The following is a 22611-nucleotide window of genomic DNA, read 5'->3' on the forward strand; positions in this document are numbered from 1 at the left end:
TTCACGTGTTGGGTCCAGTGATTTCAAGCGTAAGTAAAATAGCTTTAATGCTCAGAGAGAAGTGAGGTTTACTTAATAACGGATGTTGCTGAGGATTTGACACTCATAGCATCCTCCTGCTGTTTGGCTGAGTCTGTGAGGAGGAGGAGGAAGGAGTGGTTTTCATGTGTCGTGTCAGCTCGGCCCGCCCTCCTCCTGTCTGTCCGGGGGTTTGGAGGCGAGGGTCCGCTGTCTGTGAGCCGTCGCTTCGGTGAAATTCGGGAGGAGAACGGTGAACATGACGTCCAATATTAGATACAAAAGCCGGATCCCGGTAAAGACAGGTGAGCGTGCTTTCTCGCTTTTATTCGTCGGATTGAGTTTAAATGTGATCAGTGCAGTGATGTCTCCATGTTTCCGTCTCTCTGGGCGTCGCTCTGCATCCCTGCACCTGCAACCCCCTCTCATCCAATCCTATGATGGCTAACAGAGGACAGCACGGAGGTAGGAATCATCATTTATTGTATTCATTTGTGATATTTGTTGCGGTTGAGGATTTTTTACGATGCAATAGCTTTGGCACAGGGAGAGCTCTGCTCCAGCAGCATCACTAGTATTTGCTTCTCAGATCCCATGTTTTCGCTTTTTTTTCTCATGTGCGCGTCAGATTAATAATCGCACGATGCTCTGAGGGTAGCCGTGCCATCACAGGCTGAGCTGATCACCACACTGACAGGCGGAGAGGGGTGGGTAGAGTAATTTTTAGACGCATATGTAGAGCAGGCCAGCGCGACAAGAGGCGAGCAGCCAACGTGATGGTACCCAAAAGGCAGCATCCTTCCTCCTCATCCCCTCCTCCACGACTCTCTGCTGCCTCCACATTTATTCTGGTTTTTCGGTCACTGAATCGGCCGATGGGCTGACCTAATTGTCAGCGTTGCGTCAGCAGGACTCGTGGATACAGTCGCCGCTGCTGACTGCCTTTAGTAAACCTTTACTGACCATTGTTCAGCTAAAAACAGCTGCCACATGAGCCTGCAGGGGAGGCCGGCTCTCTGATGACCCTCCTCCTCTTCTTCCTCTTTGAAGATAGTGTAAGGTGACAGTACAGGAGTAACTGCGTGGTTACACATGTGTGTGTGAGTAAAGCAGGAACCACATGCAGCAAAAAGACTAATTTATTTCTTATACAAAATTCAAGTATCCCATTGCAAGAAATGAACATTTGTGGAATTTTTTTTTATTATTATTATCATTCGGTCTTTCGGGCATGAGTGTCATAGTTTCATCAGGGGAACTCTTATATGTTTTAATTTGTAACTGGAAAAACGACTTGAAGTATAAAATGATTACAATTTAAACTGTTAGAACGTGTTTCTGTGGGTACAACAGTCAGAGGAAAAAAGATGTCCTTAAAAAATTGTTACCTAAGTCCAGTTATGTCTGTATGTGCGGTCTGTGCTCAGAGCCCCTTAATAGGCTCTTGTTACTGGTTATGTGGCTCCGTCCCTGTTATTGAATTGATTTACTGTAATGAAACGTGTTACTGTTTAGATTTCTAGTCAAAGCTGAAACACCTCACTCAGAACAGCAACTTGAATTAGTAGTTTCAATAAAACCGAGCAATATAACATCATACGGGTGACAGTAAAGCAGATCGGGTTTATCTTATTACTGAGTTCCCCCTGAAACAAATGAAAATTTATGCTCAAGTAAGACTATTAGTTTTATTTTTGTTTTTATGTGTACTTTGACCCAGATTTGGAAGAATCAGTGAGGTCTTATATTTAAGGGTACAGGTATGCACAGCAATAACTCTCAGAGGGTTGTGTTTATCTGTCATCTCTCTGCTTTTGTAGAGCGTTTTGATGCCGTCTCACCGCATTTCAGTGCCAATTCCTGTAACAAATGTAAAATCAGTTTAAGTAACCCATATGTCAAAGACTTCACTCTCTAGATGAGAGCATGAACCTATATTTATTCACATTAAACTACTTTCCAGTGCAATTGGTATGCTTGTGGAGTAATAATTATGATGACTTGTCTGCATGATCACAGCAAATTGGAGAGTATTCAAACAAAACAGAACATGCCATTCTCCCAAGGATGGCAAAAAAATACTTCTTAAAGTATATCTGCATATTGTCTGAAGTATAGAATTTGTGTAAACGTGCTTGTTTACGTTCCACCACCTGAAACCAAAAACAGAGGTGGTTTCTATCTTCATTTTTACCTCTACCCCCTGTATACTCCACCCTCCTCAGTGCTGTAGAAAAATGCTGAACAGGTTGGAGTGGCTTTCTTCCAAAAATTCCCAATTGGATCCAGTTCAGTCGTTAAATTCATGGTGGTCACATGGTATTGGTACTGCAGATCCAGCACAGACTATGAGGAAAACCTGGATGAGGATGGTTTACGTTACGTGCATAAACAGTAAAAAAAAAAAAAAAAGCCTCTTGATAAAAATATTCATTACTACAGTGTTTTTACACCTTGTGAGTTCTGCTTTTGGCTGTCACTTCACTCTCCACTCCCACACTCTGTGCTGACTTTGACCCTGATGAGAAAAATATCTCCTATTCTGGACCATTTATGCTGCGAAGGAGGAGGAAGAGGAGGGAGAGCTGGAAAGCACAGTAATCCTTCTCAGTATGACTGACTTAATGCTGAGATCATAACTGCAGAAACAGCCGTAACTGACAATCAATCTTAAAATCAATGTTTTTAGAAAACTCCCATCCGACTCTCGTGTTTCTCTTTCCACGTTCCCCTCATTAACGTTACCCTGAACGCTCACTTCCTTGGCTGTGATAGTGTGGAGACAAAAAATCAGTTTTCATGACTGCTCCAATATGAAGGAGTGGACGACGCCATCTGACCTACTCACAATCCTGTGTGGTGATTAGTCTGTGTGCGTGTGTGTGCGTGTGTGTGTGGGTGGGTGAGTGGGTAGGTGGATGGATATTCACTGAGCATTTTTTCATTAAAGATTAAAAGAAAAAAAAAATCCCAGTTTGACCAGCACTCGGCTGCATGATGTCACCCTGCTGGAGTGACACACAGATGATGTATCACTGATTTGAGCTCAAAAATGTGCTTTTGGATATCTAAAGTGTTTCTACAATAACATCAGCTAGTAAATCGGTCTCACCATGACCCTCACTAGTAGCTGTTCATTGTTCTGTTCATTAGACTGATTTTGATGTTTTGATGATTGCTTGTCCTGTTTTGCTTCTGTTCCTGGAAGTTTGCTGTTAATCAGTGAAGACATGCTGTCATGATGAGCCCCTTAGTAACTGTGGCTCAGGAGCAGCAGGGGAGAATAAGAGGGCGGTACATGCCACTGCTGCTGTATTCTGTATGGTCTGTGATTTGGTGTTGGGTGGTTGCTAGGCAACACGATGATAATGATGATGATCTATCATACATAACGAAAGTTTTGTGGATATAAAATGCATGTTTTTATCGTAAAAGTAGACTAGTTTCATGCTTTTATAACATGTTGTAAGTGCATATATGCTACAAAAAAGTAATTTTAGCCCACTTGTATCTGGTTGCTCAGGGCAGCATGATGAAGTCATGATACCTGACGTAAATAAGAATCTTCAAGGGCCAAAAATGTTCCTGTTTGCCAAGTTTGATTACTCAACTCCTGATTGTGCAGGATGAGTTTGCACACAGAGATTTTGTGTGTTGTAGCCTGTTAAGGGGTAATCTGCTGTGCAGCTGGAATTGCAGCCACTAGAGCACAGATTAGAAAATCAATCAGTCCGTTTGTTGGCTGTTTATCACCAGGAATGTTCAATCAATACATTTTATTTCACTGTAACGGCAGCATCAAGTAGTGCAATAAACATCCATCCATCCTTTCTTTTCCACTTATCCTTGTCAGGTTTGTGGGGGGCTGGAGCCTATCCCTACTGTTTTAGGGCGAGAGGCAGGGTACACCCTGGACAGGCCGCCAGTCTGCCGCAGGGCTAGCACATAGAGACAGACAACCATTTGCATTCACATTTACGCCTATGGGCAATTTAGGGTTACCAATTAACCTATCCTCACTAACTGCATTTCTTTGGAATGTGGGAGGAAGCCGGAGTACCCGGAGAGAACCCACACGAACATGGGGAGGACATGCAAACTCCACACAGAAAGACTCCAGCCTGACTCAAGACTTTCTTGCTGTGAGGCAACAGTGCCCACCACCATGCTGCCCCTACAATAAAGATATTAACTCGTAAATTTACAGAATTTCCTTAAGCCTTGCTCTACTGCCTTATCTGTTGCCTATATATAGGCGGGCAGGAGATGTGAGCAGTGAACAGATGTTAAGTCAGATGTGTCTGCATGAGTGTCACTTCACTTCAGGTACAATCTCACTTAATTCTCTCACCTGCTCTCTCTGTCTCTAAACATACACCCTCTCGCTGCCACAGATGGGACCCTCGCTGCTCCCACTGAGGACCAGCTGCAGAGCAGGAGCAGGCAGCTCAGAGAGGGGGGTCGACTTAAACGTGGAAATTTAAGCCTCCTGCAGCTCTTCAACAGATAAGAAAAGGAGGGAGCAGCTGATGCATGAAGCCTCGAGCTTCCATTAATCATATGGGCACAACATTTTCCCCTAAAAGAAACCATTTGACATGTAGGGAAACAGTCACTTGGTCAAAGGCTAGTGCAGCGATTCTCAAACTTTTTCTTACACACCAGCTTCAGAGGTAAAAGAAACAAACTTTGTGCCCCAAACTTTCCAGATTTTATCAGTCATTTGTCATAAAAAGGGATCCAGGATGAATTTTAGAAAAGTAGTCATTAAACAGAGCACCAGCCAGCAGGAGATCTGTGCACCACAAGCAGACTTTCAGGTCTTTGGTGGCTGACTGAAAGTCTGAAAGTCGGCTTTTCAGACTTTGGTGATTGATTTTCCGTCAGTTACCAAAGGCCTGAAAATCGAGATCCTGAAAGCAAAACAGAGTTACAAAAACTTTTTTGAAAGCAAATTTGCTGCAAAAAAATTGGGGTCTGCCTGGACATGTGTGAAAACCATAGCGGGGCTTCAAAATCCCCAGAGCAGCAGCCAGACTGTTTTAGACGATTTTAATTCAAACAGAGATTTTGCAAACTCCTTGAATATGTTGCATGCTTTAGTTCTTCTGATTTTTGCAAGGATATTTTGGAACTGAAACAGAAACTGAAAGACACTCAGCACTTTATCGTTGAACTCAGCGATGACCAAAAGGCCTTTCATACAGTTAATGTGAACAAAAGCCAGGGTCCTGATAATATTAGTGGCCGCCTAATTAAATGTTGTGCTAAAGAACTCAGACCTATATTTCAGGTTATTTTTAATGAATCGTTGCAAATACAACCTGTGCCCTCTCTTTGAAAAGAAGCTGTCCTGGTTCCTGTCCCGAAATCTAGTCGTCCAAAAGTTCTAAACGACTTCAGACCTTTTGCCCTCATCTCAGTCGTGATGAAAGTCTTTGGAAAAATCCCCAGAAAATGATTATGGAAGAAATTGAACATGGTGGAAAACCTGGTGAACTGGATTTTAGATTTTTTAACTGATAGGTCACAAAGAGTGAGAATAAATGGGGCTCTGTCTGACCCAGTGTGTCTTATAACCCTGATTATTCATACTCTATACAAACATGTGTCTGAGCAGATATGAAAACAGGGCCATCATTAAATACACAGATGACTCTGTTATTGTCAGCTTACTGAAAGAGGGTGAAACTAGCCACGATCCAGTCATTGATGATTGGTTTAGTGGTGTGACGAGTCTTATCTCTTTTATTAAGTCTGTTTTATCTTTTTGTTTAGTGGCACGGTTCAGTCAGACCTCTGTCACAGAGCCTTGTCTGTCAGGTTTAAATAGGTGTGTGTGTGTGTGTGTGTGTGTGTGTGTGTGTGTGTGTGTGTGTGTGTGTGTGTGTGTGTGTGTGTGTGTGTGTGTGTGTGTGTGTTTTATGAAGGGATGGCAAGTGCTATCATTTTTCTGCAAAGCAAACTTACCTGCAGGTATAAATAACGTAACCTTGACCTTGACTGAACTTAACTGCCACCGAAACCAACCCAGACTGCTAACGCTCACTAAAATATTTCGCATGCCAAGTATAGAAACGATTATACTGGTTTTACTTGTGTTAGGTGCCAAACTTTGTATTGCCTCAGACAAATTACAAACAGCTCAGAAAATAACTGTTCCCAGCTAATAAGTAGTTAAGCGCATAACACAGCTTAAACACGTTATGTAACAGTGCACATGCATCAGTTTAGAGCTGCTGAGGTTAATTTTAGACAGTGCCAATTTAAATGTTTTCTACAGTTTGTCTCATAAGCTAGCTGTAGCTCATGGCCATAGACTGTATATAAAAGATGGCATAAGCAGCAGTTCGCTTGGTGAAAACGCCTTGTTGAGGTCAATACGGAGGAAGTAGTAACTCAAACAACCACTTGCCACCACCAAGGCATACAGAAGAGCATCTCGCAGGCCTGTGATTCATGCAGGCTCACCAAAACTGGACAACAGAAGATTGGGATATTGCCTGTTCTTGATTTTTGCTGTGAATTTCGAATGGTGCGGTCAGAAATTGTCGTTAAAACCAAGTGCACGCTGGTGACCATGTTGTAATGGAGCTGGATATATTGTCTTGGCACACTTTGGGCTCCTAAGTAATAACTGATCATTATTTTTAGATTTATCACCACAGCCTACCTGAGTATTGTTGCTGACCACGTCATCTCCCTTTATGACGACAGTGCGCCCATCTTCTGATGGCTGTTGGCAGCACAAAGCTCAAATAATCTCAAACTGCCTTCTTAAACGTGACAACGATTTCACTGAACTCAAATGACCTCCATGTTAATCAGATCTCAGCCCACTAGAGAACTGAGGTCAGAATATGCAGAGCATTGATGCGCGATGCGATCAAGTCGTCAATGAGCAATGTTTCCAGCTCCTGAGTGAGTGTGTACACCATTATGTTTGATAACTGAGAATAATCTAGATCCTGAAAAACAGATCAGGCAGCCTGGGTGTGTTTCTGCTCCGGAAAGTTATTTTCTCTCTGTAACAGTTATTACCTGCGCTGTTGTTGTTCAGGTGTTTGAGGAGCTTATGCCCTGCAGTGAGTTCTCATGCACATACTTTCATTTTTCTCATGCCGCAAACACGCCTATACTGCCAGTGATCCATTAGCCTGTGTGCATGTGTGTGTGTTTGTGTGTGCAGTCAGTTTTTCTCTCTGATTTTTAGCTACAGCTCAGCCTCAGCTCATTTTTTGGACAGCTCAGTGAGTGCAAGCTGACCCAGATATCTTTGAGTCTTTGAGAGAAATCTTTTAAAGTATTCGGTCGACCTGGTTATGTTTGGGATTAACTTCTTTGGTAATGGGGATCAGGACTTTGGCAGTAAGAATATTTTGTAACCTTTCTTGAAACATCAAAAATATCTTAATTATACTGTCATGAACCACATGGAGTTAATGGAGTTATTCACTAGAGAAAACATTGAAATGATTTAATTCCATTTAAAGCATGAGGTGTTTTTGTGGTGGTGTAATTCCATTTTTTTCTGTACGTGAAAGATAATTTTTTATCTTGGAAAAATTTTAAAAAGGTCACAGCTCATTCATCTTTGTGGTTTTGCATCACATCATGTGATCATGATCATGCTGAGTTTGCTTGAGGATCTTAGTGACTCTTTGTGCTTTTCCAATGTGTCTGAGCACCTTGACACTTCCTCTTCGTGTTCACCTTGAAACTCCACTTTAGTGACATCAGTTAATCAGTTCCCCAAAACGCAGCCTTTTGCAGCCTTTTGCAGCTCCCAGGGCTACAACTACTGATTTGGACTCAGCATTTTGGCCACAACTATGCTAGTTCATTGAAGCCAGGAGTTACCAAATGAAAGAGTGGGACACTCCCATAGCAAGGTGAACCCTTAAGCTAAATAAAAAAACAAACTAATAAAATACTGGAATTTCACTCACCAAAATGAAGCCCTGTCAGTATCCAGATGGATGACATATTAAAAAAAAATTCATCCTCATGGGGTTGTTATGAAGTTTTGGCCTCAACTATATTGAGGCCAAAACTGTCTCTTGCATCAGGCTGTAAACTTTTTTTTAAAGGGTTTACACTTCATTGCTTTTAAAGGTCGTAACTTTGTACACTGCCTGCATCTGACAACAGAGCACATCTGCAGGTAGATGGACCGTACCCAGCTGAACCATAACTTCAGTTTAATGCTGTAAAGTTGGACAGTCTAACACGGGAGTCTTCTGACTAAATTTAGGAGCCAACCTCAAGTGGCCACTGGAGGAACTGCAACTTTTAACAGTTTGACATTGACATTGCTGCCCCGGAAGTTGGATCCCACCTGTAACCTATAATTGGATATATTGTAATGCAGTCAGTCAGTTAATACGTAAAACAAGTAAATCAGCATTTTCTTCTCATCGTTAATAAAAGCAACACAATCTGATTCTTCTCACCCTTCTCAGCACACTTAGTCCCTAGGTGGTTCCACATAGTTTAAATGGGACAGTGTAATTTTTACCAGCTTTTCTCAAACATGTGGACGAGGTCTGTCGATGACTCTTTACAAAGAAATGAAATCCTGTAAGTGTATATTAGGATCAGTGCAACATGTTTGGCTAATTGGTGTGTTTTTAACGTCTGTATACATCTATGGTACAAAAAAACCATTTTCTTTGTTGGTTTGAGTTTTCATGGGATCTGTTGACAAAAAGAAAATTATAGAAGCATCAGAAGTTACTTAATTATAATGCACAGTTTCCAACATTCCTCAGCATGATTACTTACCAAATATGGTTATAGCCAAGTATCATTTGTCTTTGAATGAGCTGATGCTAAAACTAAAACTGGGCAACCACGGCCAAATGTCCTTGAAACATTTTTATCACTGCCTGAGCATTTACATGCTGTCAGATTAGCATGCTAAATAGCCGGGGGCATGCTGGCCTTTGCATCTCCACGGAGACAAAACAACGGAAGGAGGGGGGTCCATCTTCATGTTGTTTTTTTGCACCCCTCTTCCTTTGTCTCACCCGCCCTCACCCCTCCTACTCCTCATCTTCCTCTTTGCCTCACTTTACTGGGCTACCATCCGGTCGGCAGGCAGTGCGCTAGAGGAAGCGTTCAGTGTTAATGGCTTGACAGTGTCAGCGGGATGGCTGGGAGCTGGAGAAGAGTGAACAGTAAAGGTCACAACTCTTCTCAGCTCCATCGCAGGCCGTCTGGCTGCTTTAAGCTGGAAGCACATGAATTAAAGCCGGGTTGTTACCACTACACAAGATCATGGCATGCTGTCAGATTCTTGAGCAAAAAGGGTGGAAAATAATTGGATACAGGCTCTCTCTTTCTCTAACAACTTAGGAAATCTGTTATATATTTTTACAATAATTTATGGTCAGTGCTTTGGTCCTTCCACCTTCAGTCTCCACTGAAAAGCATAAAGATTTTTGCTTTGGTTCACTTATCAGTGCATTTATAGATTAATTGGTCATAGGTGTGAATTCAAGTGTGAATAGTTACTTATCTCTCTGTGTGTGTTAGTCTTGTGAGAGGCTGGTGATCTGGCCAAGGTGTACCCCGCCTCCTGCCCCATGGTAGCTTGGATACGTCAGTGCAGAAGTGCTTCTAACCTGTAGTTTAGTTAATGGCCACCAGAGGGTGATTTGCAAAAAGACTTCTGGTGCTGTAGAAGTTTATGGGAAAATAGCTTTCAATGCTTTTCCTCTGTGACCTCAGTAAACAGTTTCCTTATGAGTTTATGGACTCAGTCGCTTCTTTCAGGTCAAAGTAAATAAAAGTTCTTATTTTGCAAAAAGGGTGCATTTCCAGGCATGCCAGTGGGTTTGTGTGTCGATCTTTTATACTCTCTGCTAAAGCCCTCTATAAACATTCTCTGTTTAAAAGTTTAGAATAACTTCTTGGTCTGAAAAGTGACATCTGTCCAGAAGAGGCTTAAATCTTTCATTTTTTCTGATAACCAACAGGGTGGCTTTTTGTTTCAAAAGAAGTCTATTGTACAGAAGTCAGTGAGGAAACCAACCACTGCACTTCATGATCTGACCTCAGCAAATATTTTCCCAAGGATTTTATAGTTTCAAAACCTATTAAACATAATAAACCTTCTAAAGCTCTGTTTTTATAACTGGTTTTTGACCGCTGCATATCTGTTACTTCAAGGTATAAATAACGGTCCTACAGTATGTTCTGTACTACAGCCTTCATTTGCACACATATGCTGGATAATCATGATGTTGTAAAAAAACAAGCAGCTTGAACGTTGATGGTAGAAATCTCTGTTTCTGCAGTCTGAAAAAGTTTTCATGATGAATTTAGATTTTTAAAGTTTTCATCAGCAAAACTGTGTCTCATCAACTGTTGTTCCTCCTTCAGCCACATCCAGAGTGATGACATGCGATTTCATGTGTTTGTGTGACAGAGGAGATAACTGCTGTGAGCCTTTGAGAGTCACTTCCTTTAAAGACAACTTTGTATGACTGAGAGGAGGAAGTTGAGCGCTGCCTGATGAGCAAGTGGCTGATTTCTGGATCTCTGCCTAACAGGATCGTCCCACATATTGGCAAAGATACTGTTAGGCAGAGATCCAGAAATAATATTCTGACAGCCAAAAAGTTTCTTCTTCTTGTTAGTTAAAAAAAATAAACATAAACAGCAAAAATGCCAAATATTCTCAGGTTTGTGTTTTTAAACTGAAGATTCAAAAGATATTTCCCAGTTTTACCACTAAAACTGAAAAATTAGCAGAACATTCAATTTACAGACATCATCACTGCTTTTGGATTATCAAGGGTAAAATATTCATATATAATCATATTCATCAGCGCTTCCATAGGGACGATACACAGATGTCGATTTAACACTCTGAGGTCTAAGTCATCTTAGGCAATAACTCTATTTCGATCCAAAACAGTCTTTTTTTAATGATGTTAATGCTTTTTTAATTTTTTTCTTTATTACCTGGTTGTCAAGACTTGTTAGTGAGAATATCTGAGCATGCCGTCTCAAAATAAACGCTGGTATCTTTGACTCCAGTCATATTTTCAATACAAGTTCTGTTTTTTTTTTGCCTTTTAGATAAAGCCAATTCTGTGGTTTCAGAATGACTCTGTTTAATTTGTGAATCTGTTGTGTAATATTCAGTTAAAGTGTTTATTAGGCGTTACCCATGAAGTTCAAGTGGCAGCAAGGCATAAGATGAGCACATGAGAGAAAAGATTATACAAGACCTTTGACTTTACTCAGCAATCAATAAAGCAAGAAGTTTAAATGAATACTTTGTGAAGTGACATCAGCAGAGTCTGCATGTGTGTGTGTGTGTGTGTGTGTGTGTGTGTGTGTGTGTGTGTGTGTGTGTGTGTGTGTGTGTGTGTGTGTGAGAGAGAGAGAGAGAGAGAGACAGAGAGACAGAAAGGGACAGCTGGCCATTGAGAAAGACTGGGGGGCTGGGGCTGGCTATTGTAAGAGCATTTCAAGACATCTGTTCCTTTCTTTTATTCTGATTGGGCCTCCCTCTGCCCTACACACACACACACGCACACACACACACACACACACACGCATTCTCTGTCTACAATGACCGTAAACGTTTCATCTGCCATTTGTGACGTTTCAATTTGCTTCCTCTCAGCTGAGAAAACTTACCAAGAAGCTGAAACCACTAACTTTTTGTCCCAGTTCAGTCCTCTGTCTCCCTCCTGTGGCGTGGAGCGAGGTGCTCACACGCCATACGTGGCGTCACTGCGAGACATTCCTTTTCAGGGGAAAAAAACAGTATTCTTCTTTAAAAACCCAGCTTCTGTTATTTCAAAGAGCATTTTAGCTCTGCTGCCCACGTCATGCACAAGTCGAACACACCCATCCCATCGTACGCTGACATACACACACCACAGTCACATCTGGAATCAATCGAGTCCAGCCTCTGCCATTAAATGTACCTCGTTTATCTCCACACACACAGAAATGCATACACACTTCTACAGTGCCCAGTGATTTCTTTACATCCTTCTTATTTCAGTCCAGACTGGCAGTTTGTAGCAGCAGCACATAAGTATGTGCATGTTCCCACTGAAAATCACACCATGGGTATACAGCATAACAAAATTTATTCACTGACCTAAAAAATACACCTGAATTATTTAAAGTACGCAGCATGTGACAGTTTGGGGGGTTTGGGGGCCTTTCTTGATAAGAGATCAAAACTCTGATATCACTCGTGTGTGTGTGTGTGTGTGTGTGTGTGTGTGTGTGTGTGTGTGTGTGTGTGTGTGTGTGTGTGTGTGCGCGTGTGTGTACAGTAAATGTGAAGCCACTGCGAGAAGCTGGCTTGCTCACCTTAGCATAGAGGCAGATGATGAATCTGGTTATGTCTGCATTATATGTTTATGTGCTTTTACACGATGCACATGAACTTCAAACTACACCAACCTTCAGAGTTACCAGGGAATCTGCACTGATTGATTATAAACTGTGATTTTTGTAGAATGCAGCAGTTAAAAAGTGATTTAATTACAATGCTGCTGTTTGTTCTTCAGTCTGGAATAAAACCTTTAAATTCCTCTTTACAGAAGAAGACCTGCTCCTTATTGCACTGCCCTTTTGGTTATATCAGCATTTCAGCAGGTTTAAGGTCAGGAGTTGGACTTTCCCAAACATTAATTTCCTCTGATGTGCGGCAGTGTTTCCAGTGTTTTTGAATCTCTAATGCTTCTTTTAAGGTGCTTGAAAACACACACATAACCACTGCTAACTGCATTTAACCTTTTTGTTAATTTAAAGTCTTGTAGTTAAGTTACTGCTGTGCTACTTGCAAAATACAATTAAAAATATAAAAATACGCAAGATTCTTATCAAATTTCATTTCTTGTATTTGTTTTTTTCTGATAGAGCTGCTTCACTGTACTCTTTACTCAGCTGGCTCAGAGTAGCTGGAAGAAACGTGTAAAGACAGCCAAGGAAAAACACGCATGAAGGGTCTGGCAGGCCAGGCATCAAAATCACAGTGACTCCCTCATGGCAACATTGAATACTGGGTTTCCCCTCATTCATTTTTGGGTTGTGAATCCTTATAAGAATTTATGTTTAGCCTAACTTAACAAGTTTTTTTTTTTTGAAAGGTAGACTGCACATTTATGTGGTAAAACTTCCTCCTCATGACTCATCAGACCAGCAAGATATTCAAATACTGAGTGAATGATAGAAATATCAGTCACAAGTGTATTTTTTGGAGTGCTTTTATTTATTTTATTTATCTATCTAATTTTGCTGTAATCCCTGCACTTACATAAGAGTTTAAATGAAGAATATTTACTCGTTGTATTGGTCCTCTTCCGTCACCGTCTGTCACTGCAAACCTGCAGTAAAACACAGATGCCTCGGCTAATAGCAAAGGCAGCAGATACAGAGCTTTCACTTGACTGACAGGTGACTCGATCATCTGATTGTGTTACTCTGCAGGCCTGAACTCGCAGTTATCATTTGTTTGCACTGCAACTTTTGTCACTGCCATGCTCAAACACGTTCTTTTATTTTTCTTTATCTTACGATATAGTACACTTTCTCTCCCCTCTGTCTCTCTCTCTGCGAGCTGGTAGTCATTTCTCTCAGTGTAAGGATTTATTTTTGTACTGTTGGAGCTGGGGGAGGGAATACAGACCGAATGAATGAGTTTCTTTTAGACCTTCGTTCCTTCCATCCCTCCCTTGTTTCCTCCCTCAAATTGCCACTTCTCTCTTGCTCCCTCTCTCTCTCTTTCTCAGCGAGAATTCCTCCATACCTGTCTGAGCAGGGAGCGTAAGACCGCTGTAGGGCAGAAGAGAAAAAGAAATAAAGAAACAAAGGAGAAAAGAGAAGAAAGGGAGTCAAGAGGAGAGCAGGAGGAACACATTTAAAACTCATAAACAGGAGGGAAGTGTGTTAGAGACAGAGCTATCAAGGTCTAGAGCATTCAAATTTGCCTTTCCGCCTCCCTGCTGGGCTGTTTTTTAACTTTCTGAAACCAGCGGCTATTTTGGTCCGTCAGTGTCGGAGCGGTTTAGGATGGATGCCATCATGCTGCAAGAAAAACTGGTGGAACGGCTGCTGTGCCCACGAGTGAGAACTGCCAGACAGAAGGTAAAGAGTTGGATTTATGGTAAGAAATGTGTGAAGAAAAGCCAAAGACTGGGAAAAGAAATCAGACAGTTACGCGGATATTAAGAGAAAAAATAGCAGCAGATAGCTCGGGATGAGTTTAGAAATACCCCCACACCTGTAGACCCTGTTTCAGCATCTGTTTGCCATTTTTGCTGCTTTCTGTGGATTTGTTTGAGTTCAGTTTCCATTTGCAATTTTTCTACATAGCGTCAGGTTTGCAGCTGAGATTACCCAATGATTTATGTGCAGCTTTCTCAGCAGTTCTCTCGGTCTTACACCTCTGGCTCTTTGGCAAGTGTCTTGTCTTATTGCGCAGCTTGTGGGTTTTCTTTTATGTGTGTGTGTGTGTGTGTGTGTGTGTGTGTGTGCGTGTTTTTATAAATGAGATCCTCACCCGAGGGGGGGGGGGGTTCGGAAATGCCTATGACAAGTTATGACAGCGTATGAGTACACTGACTGTGTGCTTGGCTCGTGTGTTTGCAGAGTAAAAAAGAGCTTTTCAGGTCCTTTGAATGCAGCTTCTGTCCGTGCGTGAATGCTCTCCGCGGGCCTCGAGTGTGTATTTATGTCCACACATGTCAGTGTGTCGTACTGTGGTGTAAAGATGACGTTCAGATGCAGCGGGATACTGGAGTTACTGCTGTGCGTTACAGCGAGAGCCTGGTAGCCCGTGGCTCTCTTTGTGTTTAGTGGAAACTCTGAGATGCTGGTTATTCTCAGCTGCACGTGTTTTTTCCGTGCAGTTGTAGATTTTCTGTATTACAGACCTCGTCCGTCTGTTGTGGTGATTTTATTGCCTCTGCCAGATCCATTTGGTCTTCACATTACACTCCCTCAGCGCTCTCTTACAGTTGTTTGGTTTCTGCCTCTGTTTTTGACCTTTTGCTTTTCGCTGTTTTATTGTAGGCCTGAAGCTCAACTTAACTTGTGAATTATTCGGTTAGTCAAATAATAGAAAGTCAGTTGGTGATTTTTTGGATTAGTTCAATTATTTAAACTGTTTTTCAAATAAAATATTTCTTGTAAAACTCTGGGCAGCCTACATATTGCAGCTGCAGGAGCAGCTTGGCCATGAAGCTCCTGGTACACAGTTTCTGTGCTGATGTTAATGCCAGAGGAGGCCGAGTTGCTGTGGCTCCTAAACAATTTTACTTTGCAATAAAATTCCACAATCAGCTGTAAGTCTATGAGGGAAGAAGTGTCACAAACTGACCTCCTGTTATAGCGCCATGCTGGAATTCAGTTTGGTCTTTAGAGCGACCCATTCTTTCACATACATGTTTGTCAAGGCAATCCATGTGGCTAAGGTCCTTGATTTTATACACCTGTGAAAAGGGATTAAAAACACTTGAATTCAAAGGTTTTCACGGCTGTTTCTAACAATACTTTTGGCTCCTTCCTTATTACCAAAGGAATCGCCACACATAATGAATCCCCATATTTGATTTGGCACAGATTTTTCACCAGATCCTCTTCCTGACACAACCCCCACATTTATCTCGGCTTGGGTTCGGCACCAGCTCGTGACCCCTGCACCTGGGTTTGTGTCTTCCGCCTGGTCTCGAACCAGGATCTTTCACATGTAAGGCGAATGTGTTAATCACTACACATCATGCACATCGCTTTACTGGAGCTAATTTTAAATGTTGTATTTACTGCTGGGTAACTGATGAAGCCCCTTAAGCCATATTGGCTTACACATGACAGTGTGTTATAAAAAGACACAGAATAACCCAAGCAGCAACTTCACTGATAAAATAACTCATATATTACTGTTTATAAGTCCATGGCTGAGAGGAACCCAACATATAAGATGCACGCAAAGCTGCACCAGCTTTCAGGAATTACTCAAACTTGAAATAATTGCTTACAAATCTGAACACAAATATGGGATCCTGAGAAAAAGCAAACCAAACAGGGAGAAAGAGCAGCCATACACTGGGTAAACTAACGGTACTAAACTAAAAAAATAATACCAAAATTAAGACGAAGAAGAATTAAGCTTAGTGGATTTAGATTATCCTGATTGCGACACAAAATGGGAATTTTGGGAAATTAAACAAGCATTTGTTTTTTATACTTTTACATGACCAAGCAGATAAATAATTTATCAAGACAATAATTATTTTCACGACCGATGAATCTGCCAAGAATTTTTCCTACATTGCAGAAACACATCTGTGTTTCATCTCTGGGCTGATGATGAGACTTACAGCTCAGATACCGGCAGATGTCACAACACACCTGACAGCTGCCGTATGATGAGATAAAGTGCAACATAAACACACTGAACACCTCTGTCTCCTTTTCTTTGTGTTCCAGGAGAAACAGTATGTGGGCTTTGCAACTCTGCCTAACCAGGTCCACAGGAAGTCTGTGAAGAAAGGCTTCGACTTCACGCTGATGGTGGCAGGTGCGTTTCAAGCTGAAGCTTGCCTATTTACACTCAGCTGCCTATTTAATAGGCACACTAAACTAAAACCAATTTAGGCATATAATAAATTCCCATGGACCAGTTTTTGTTTGAGTTGTTTTTAGAGCCATTTAGCTGTTTCTAATATTTTGCCTATCCTCATTGATAAAGTCATCATGGCAGATGGATTTATTGCAGCACTACATTAGTAAATTGGCAGCTGAGTTTATTTTATTAATATCTCATAATTAAATATACACACAGGATAACTATCTGTGTGTCTGTGCGTGTGTTTGTGTTTGACCTGCAGGAGAGTCCGGTATGGGAAAATCCACTCTTGTTAACAGCCTGTTCCTCACAGACCTCTACAAAGACAGGAAGCTACTGAACGCTGAGGGTGAGTCCTTGGTCTCTTTATTATCTCTGCGCAGCAGTCATAATGAATCCACTGCTTGCTGAATACTTAATGCAACTTCACAAAGCCCCACCTTTAATTCCCCATGTGTGTTAATTTCTTTTAATTAATCTTAGTTTTTTTTATTGGGTGCAACAACAACATATGAATGTGACAAACTTAACTTTTGGTGACATCTGTCACAAAATATAGAGACCACGTTTCCCAGTCAAATGTTCAATTCAATTCAATTCAATTCAATTTTCTTTATATAGCGCCAAATCACAACAAAAGTCACCTCAAGGCGCTTTTGTTGTGATTGATATGTGTGGATAGATAAAAAAAAAAAAAATCAAAAGCTAAAGAACAACAAGTTCAAACAAATCCAAACGACCTGAACGAGAGAGAATGATTGCTAAGGTCGTTTCCCTGATCCAAGAAGCCACCAAAACCTGGACGTAGCTATAGAGGCTGAGGGACCATAACACAACCCCAGCAGACGGTGGAAAGTGAGGTAGCATTAACCAACCAGATGGAGTAGTTTAGAAATAAATAAAACACAAAGCGATCTCTAGATGAAGCCTACAAGCTGTTCTACTTAACAGCGGCCAAAGAAATAAAGTCCTAAGCTTGCTGGCCTGCCTCTTCAACATAAAACTATAGTAGTGAGTAGCACCCCTAAACGTAGTGTGTCTAACAAAGTGTTTAAATGTGTCAACAATTACTTCCTCTCCCTGTCTCAGATGGACTCACACAGGTCAGTTACATTACTCACGCTTAGCAGCCATCAGTCAGCAGACCACAAACTCTGGGTACTCTAAGTTATATACAAGCGTCCCAGTGATGAGTAACCTCTCCCTAATCTAATGCCAGCAGGACAAACTTCACACAAGGGAACACAGCTGAATGAGTGCCAGCTGTTTTAATAGCACCCCAATTATAAGGGTACTCGTGCTCATGCCCATCGTTCCATTTTTGGCTGATTCAGTCTGCTTCGAAAGTGTCCGTGGGCAAAATACTGAACCACCAGTTGCTCTGGATGTGTTCATTGGAGTGTGAATGTTAGTAAGAAAGCATTTACACATAGAAAAATGTGCTTGTGTGAATTTGTGTGTGTGAATGAGACATGTTGTGTAAAGTACTTTAAGTGCTAAAGTATAGTATTTATAGTATTTAATGAGTTGTTGATCGGCTCTCGTACACTTTCACTGACCTCCCACTTCACTTGTCTTCTCCTCCTCATTGCTGTCACGTTGCAGAACGCATTAATCAAACTGTGGAGATCATCAAACACACCGTGGACATCGAGGAAAAAGGAGTGAAGCTTAAGCTGACAATTGTGGACACACCAGGGTTTGGAGATGCTGTGAACAACAATGAATGGTAAACATAAGACTCTCGCTGATCTGCTTGTGTCTGATTCAGACTGCTCGACTGAATTCCCGGGACCTCGCAAGAGCAGCTAATGTGGTCTGTGGTGTCTTTTTTGTCCCAGCTGGAAGCCAATCACAGACTACATAGATCAGCAGTTCGAGCAATATTTCAGGGATGAGAGCGGGTTGAACAGAAAGAACATCCAGGATAACAGAGTCCACTGCTGCCTCTACTTCATCCCTCCATTTGGGCATGGGTAATAACACACACACACACACACACACACACACACACACACACACACACACACACACACACACACACACACGTGTACACAAAGAAGTCATGATTAAAGCCACAATTTTGAGTCTCCTGCTCTTTCGTTATCCTTGCTCAGGCTTCGTCCGGTGGACGTTGAGTTTATGAAGGCTCTACATGAAAAAGTGAACATTATTCCACTCATCGCAAAAGCCGACTGCCTCACGCCCAACGAGATAAAAAAGCTTAAAGACAGAGTGAGTCAAGGAGCTCTGCAGCAAAATCAAGATGTTTGCTTTGCAGGCTGGTGAATGAAATATGATCTCTCTCTCGTGTGTGTGTGTGTGTGTGTGTGTGTGTGTGTGTAGATAAGAGAGGAAATAGACAAGTTTGGGATCAAAGTGTACCAGTTCCCTGAATGCGACTCTGACGAGGATGAGGAGTTTAAACAGCTGGACAAAGAGCTGAAGGTGAGTCTGGGGACTCACATACCTGTGAGCTACTGATTTGCTGTACCTGTGGCTACAGATTCAGATCATCGTACTTCTTATTTAACAAATGCATGGAGAAAAAAATGCAAACCATATGGCTATCATCCATGCAGAGTGGAGCAGACCACCAGGCTCATACACCAGCAGTGGTTTCAGTGAATAGTGTAGAAAGTTAACCTTTTATTGAATTATTACCTCTATTTGAACTTTATAGTATAAAACAAACATGAGGTCTTTCCAGATCTGTCAACACACTGTCACAGTCTTCCTTAATACATGGATTATGCTCAGTTAGCATTTGGTATGTCACTTTCTCAGGTCAGGTGTGGAAAACTAAACAAACTTCTTGTTCTCTGGAAGATTATTTAATCCAGTTAAAAACTCTGGAAAATAACTCGAAGGTATTTGCCTCTAAATCTTGGACCTCCATTGCATTCAGTGGAAGTGAATGGAGTTTTGTTTTTCCTCCTTAAAGCAGCTAAAAGGCTAAGCTGCATCAGAATGTATATCTCAGCTCCTCTGGATAATCTGCACTTGTTAAGCTGGCAGGTTGGAAGTGCTTGTGAAAGCTGCTCACAGCAATGTTTTGTGCCTTTGTTTTTAATGAACTGTAACCATTAAAAGAGGTCGTATTAAATGATTCAAACAAGGACACAGGAGCACATTTCAGCATGATGGAAAGTGATAAAAGCTTTTTTGTGAAGAAAATGGAGATGGATCTAGAGATGCTGCCAGACGTTGAAGTGGGTGTGATAGTTGGATGGCGTTTTGGAAAGCTGAGCAAAACCTGTGATACAGAGAAGCCTTCAGCTGGCAGAAAGTATCTGAACTAAATGATATATATGGTGTATGGATAAAGTTCAAAGACAAATTTATTAAAAGGACCTTTCTTCTCCTTTCTTCCACCATGTTGTAATATGGTTCAAAGTTCAGTCTTAAACAACCCATTTTAGCTCCCTTACCTTTAAGACCATCCTCCCGTTAAGCCAGCTTATCTCTGATTGGCTGCCCCTCACAAGCACATGTTTAATACACACGTTTACAGCTTGAAATATCCTCTATTACTGACATAATACACAGCCAAGAGTAGAAAAAACATCTGAAACAGGGTGTTTTAAGGAGTCTGAAGCTTGGATTACTTGCACATATACTAAATGAAAATAAGGAAAAACACACCTAATCTCCTTTAAAATGTGAGTTCATTAACCTAAATGTACCTGCATGGCTTAATGGCATGAGGCCCAAGTGTGTTTCTGTGGAATTTTGGGCTCCTAACCATTTACTGTCCTTTTAAATGAAAGTACAGCAGCGGCTCAGGGGAGATAGATGCGGGCTTGGAGCATGAACGCACCGATCAGCTGAGAAAGTCAGTGGAGAGAAAATAAACAGCTAACAGTCTTTTACCTGTCTCAACAAATAAAGTCACAGTTGTCTTGAGCAGCTCAGGGGTCTTTTGTGAGCGTGTATAACTGCCAGTGTGTACCAGCATGCTCAGACAGCTTTCTCGGAGCAGAGAGGGGTTGAAATAACAACCTTTCCTCGCGTCTCCTTCTGCAGGAGTGCACCCCGTTCGCTGTGATTGGCAGTAACACAGTGGTGGAAGCTCGTGGACAAAGAGTGAGGGGAAGGCTGTACCCCTGGGGGATCGTCGAAGGTATGCACACTCGAATATTCCACGTCTGTTCAGCTTTATTCAGCCTGAATGTAAATTGAAATAGTTTGCATGTCTTGACTGGATTAATAAAGTTAATGATGCGTATTTCTTTGCGCAGTGGAAAACCAATCGCACTGTGACTTTGTGAAACTGAGGAACATGCTGATTCGTTCCCACATGCACGACCTCAAAGACGTAACCTGCGACGTCCACTATGAAAACTACAGAGCGCAGTGCATACAGGAGATGACCAGGTACGTGAGGAATGAAAGCGTGAGCACGTGCAAACGTGTAGCAAACAACTTCAATAGATGCTGATGTTTTCTCTCCATTTTCTTCATCTCTCAGTAAACTGGCTCAGGACAACCGTATGGAGAGCCCGATCCCCATCCTACCGCTGTCCACTCCAGATGTGGACACTGAGAAACTGATCAAAATGAAAGATGAGGAGGTACCAAGCAACTTTTGTTGTTGTTTTTAAAAAAAAAATATATGATTAAACACAAACTGTTATGACTTGTAATAGAATATATGTGCGCCATAATAAGATTTAACATGTTACAATTTTGTTGGATTCTGTTGAGGATGTGAAAATGTCTGCTGCGTAAAACGACACACAAAGAACCAAAGTGCCAGCAAAATATTTAAAATGACAGTTTTTAATCTGCTCTCCTCTCTGTCTCCAGCTGAAGAGGATGCAGGAGATGCTGAACAAGATGCAGCAGCAGATGCACGACAAAGAGCAGTGATGTGCCGCAGCGCCACCTGCTGCTTATCTCCCTAACGACAGTGAGACCTCCAGACTTTGAACATGGTTATCAAGCGTTAGTGGCAACTCTGGCTGTACATTAATCTTCAGTTTGGTGCTTTTGTATAGTTTGTTTGCCTGGAGGGTGTTTTTTTTTCCTCTGAAACTATCCAATCTCCCACTTTGAGCCCCTCGCTGTGGTCCTAACATATAAGATATAAACACATAATTTAATAATCAGTGTATCTAATTTATAAATGCAGTGCTAAACTTTTTGGATTTAATGTCAGGGTGTTTGCTGCGACATATTTTGTAATGAAACGTAGGTTCTTGGTGATGTTTAGATTTTTGAACATGGATATTGTTTTTTATTATGCGCTGGTGTGTTTCGGTGTGTGAATGATCATTACATTTTCTTTAATATTACCTTTAATATTACCAGGTATCCATCCATAAAACTCCTTTAAAAGGTACCACAGTGAATTTACGTCTACTAAAATCTGATTTTAGCTCTTCTTCATTTACTCAAAAATACATTTGTTTGGCATTTATTTGCATACGGCCGGTGAAAATCTTCTGCTCCTCTTCCAGCATTTTGTTAATGTGCCGAATGAGCTGAAAATGCTCTTCTTGCCGGTGGCTACAATGAATGGCGAGCCTCTGAGATAACGAGAGTCTGTGCAGTGCAGGGTGCATGTGCAAGCATGTTGTCATTACTCATATCCGCTAAATGCTGCTGTGGGCCTATTTTTACCGCTTTTTAGCCGATGCCCTGTTGTTGAATTTGATGGATCGTGGCCTACAGGATGCTTTGTTACCACTACAGGATCAGTAACGAGGAGCCACTACTTTGTGTTTCTGTTTAAATATCTCTTCTTGGAAGTGAATTATGCCACCAAAGTTGTGTGTCCACAGTATGACAGAGCGTGTGTGTAGGTGTGTGTGTGTGTAGTCTCTGATACTGATGAGCTGTACATATTTTTGCCTGAAGGCTGTGAGCTCAGTCTGTGTCCCATTTACAAAGGTGTGACAAATAAACCCCAGTTTGTCGTCAGTCTGGCCTCGCCGCTTCAGTGTTGTTTTTTAGGAGACTCGCACGATATCCTCATTCACGCC

The 22611-nt window shown here is 41.6% G+C and overlaps 1 protein-coding gene across 3 annotated transcripts; it reads left to right on the top strand.

Annotated features, from left to right (window-relative positions):
* Positions 1-178: 178 nt before the first annotated feature.
* Positions 179-22549, top strand: septin5a (septin 5a). 3 transcript variants are annotated; one of them, XM_085294995.1, is made up of 12 exons: positions 179-323; positions 470-483; positions 16486-16576; positions 16887-16973; positions 18230-18353; positions 18466-18600; positions 18742-18859; positions 18971-19072; positions 20651-20747; positions 20866-21001; positions 21096-21198; positions 21434-22549. In XM_085294995.1, the coding sequence occupies exons 1-12, from the start codon at positions 278-280 to the stop codon at positions 21494-21496; spliced, it is 1116 nt and encodes a 371-aa protein (XP_085151121.1). In that variant the 5' UTR covers positions 179-277; the 3' UTR covers positions 21497-22549. The 3 variants fall into 3 exon arrangements, with proteins under 3 accessions (XP_085151121.1, XP_085151120.1, XP_085151122.1); XM_085294994.1 differs by lacking the exons at positions 179-323; positions 470-483 and adding an exon at positions 13735-14142; XM_085294996.1 differs by lacking the exons at positions 179-323; positions 470-483 and adding an exon at positions 13744-14161.
* The last annotated feature ends 62 nt before the right edge of the window (positions 22550-22611 follow it).

The sequence above is a fragment of the Mchenga conophoros genome, linkage group LG12 (assembly GCF_057382185.1).
Source record: "Mchenga conophoros isolate Kocher_MC1m ecotype Shallow Benthic linkage group LG12, M_conophoros_male_GT1.1, whole genome shotgun sequence".
In the NCBI taxonomy this organism is placed as follows: domain Eukaryota; kingdom Metazoa; phylum Chordata; class Actinopteri; order Cichliformes; family Cichlidae; genus Mchenga; species Mchenga conophoros.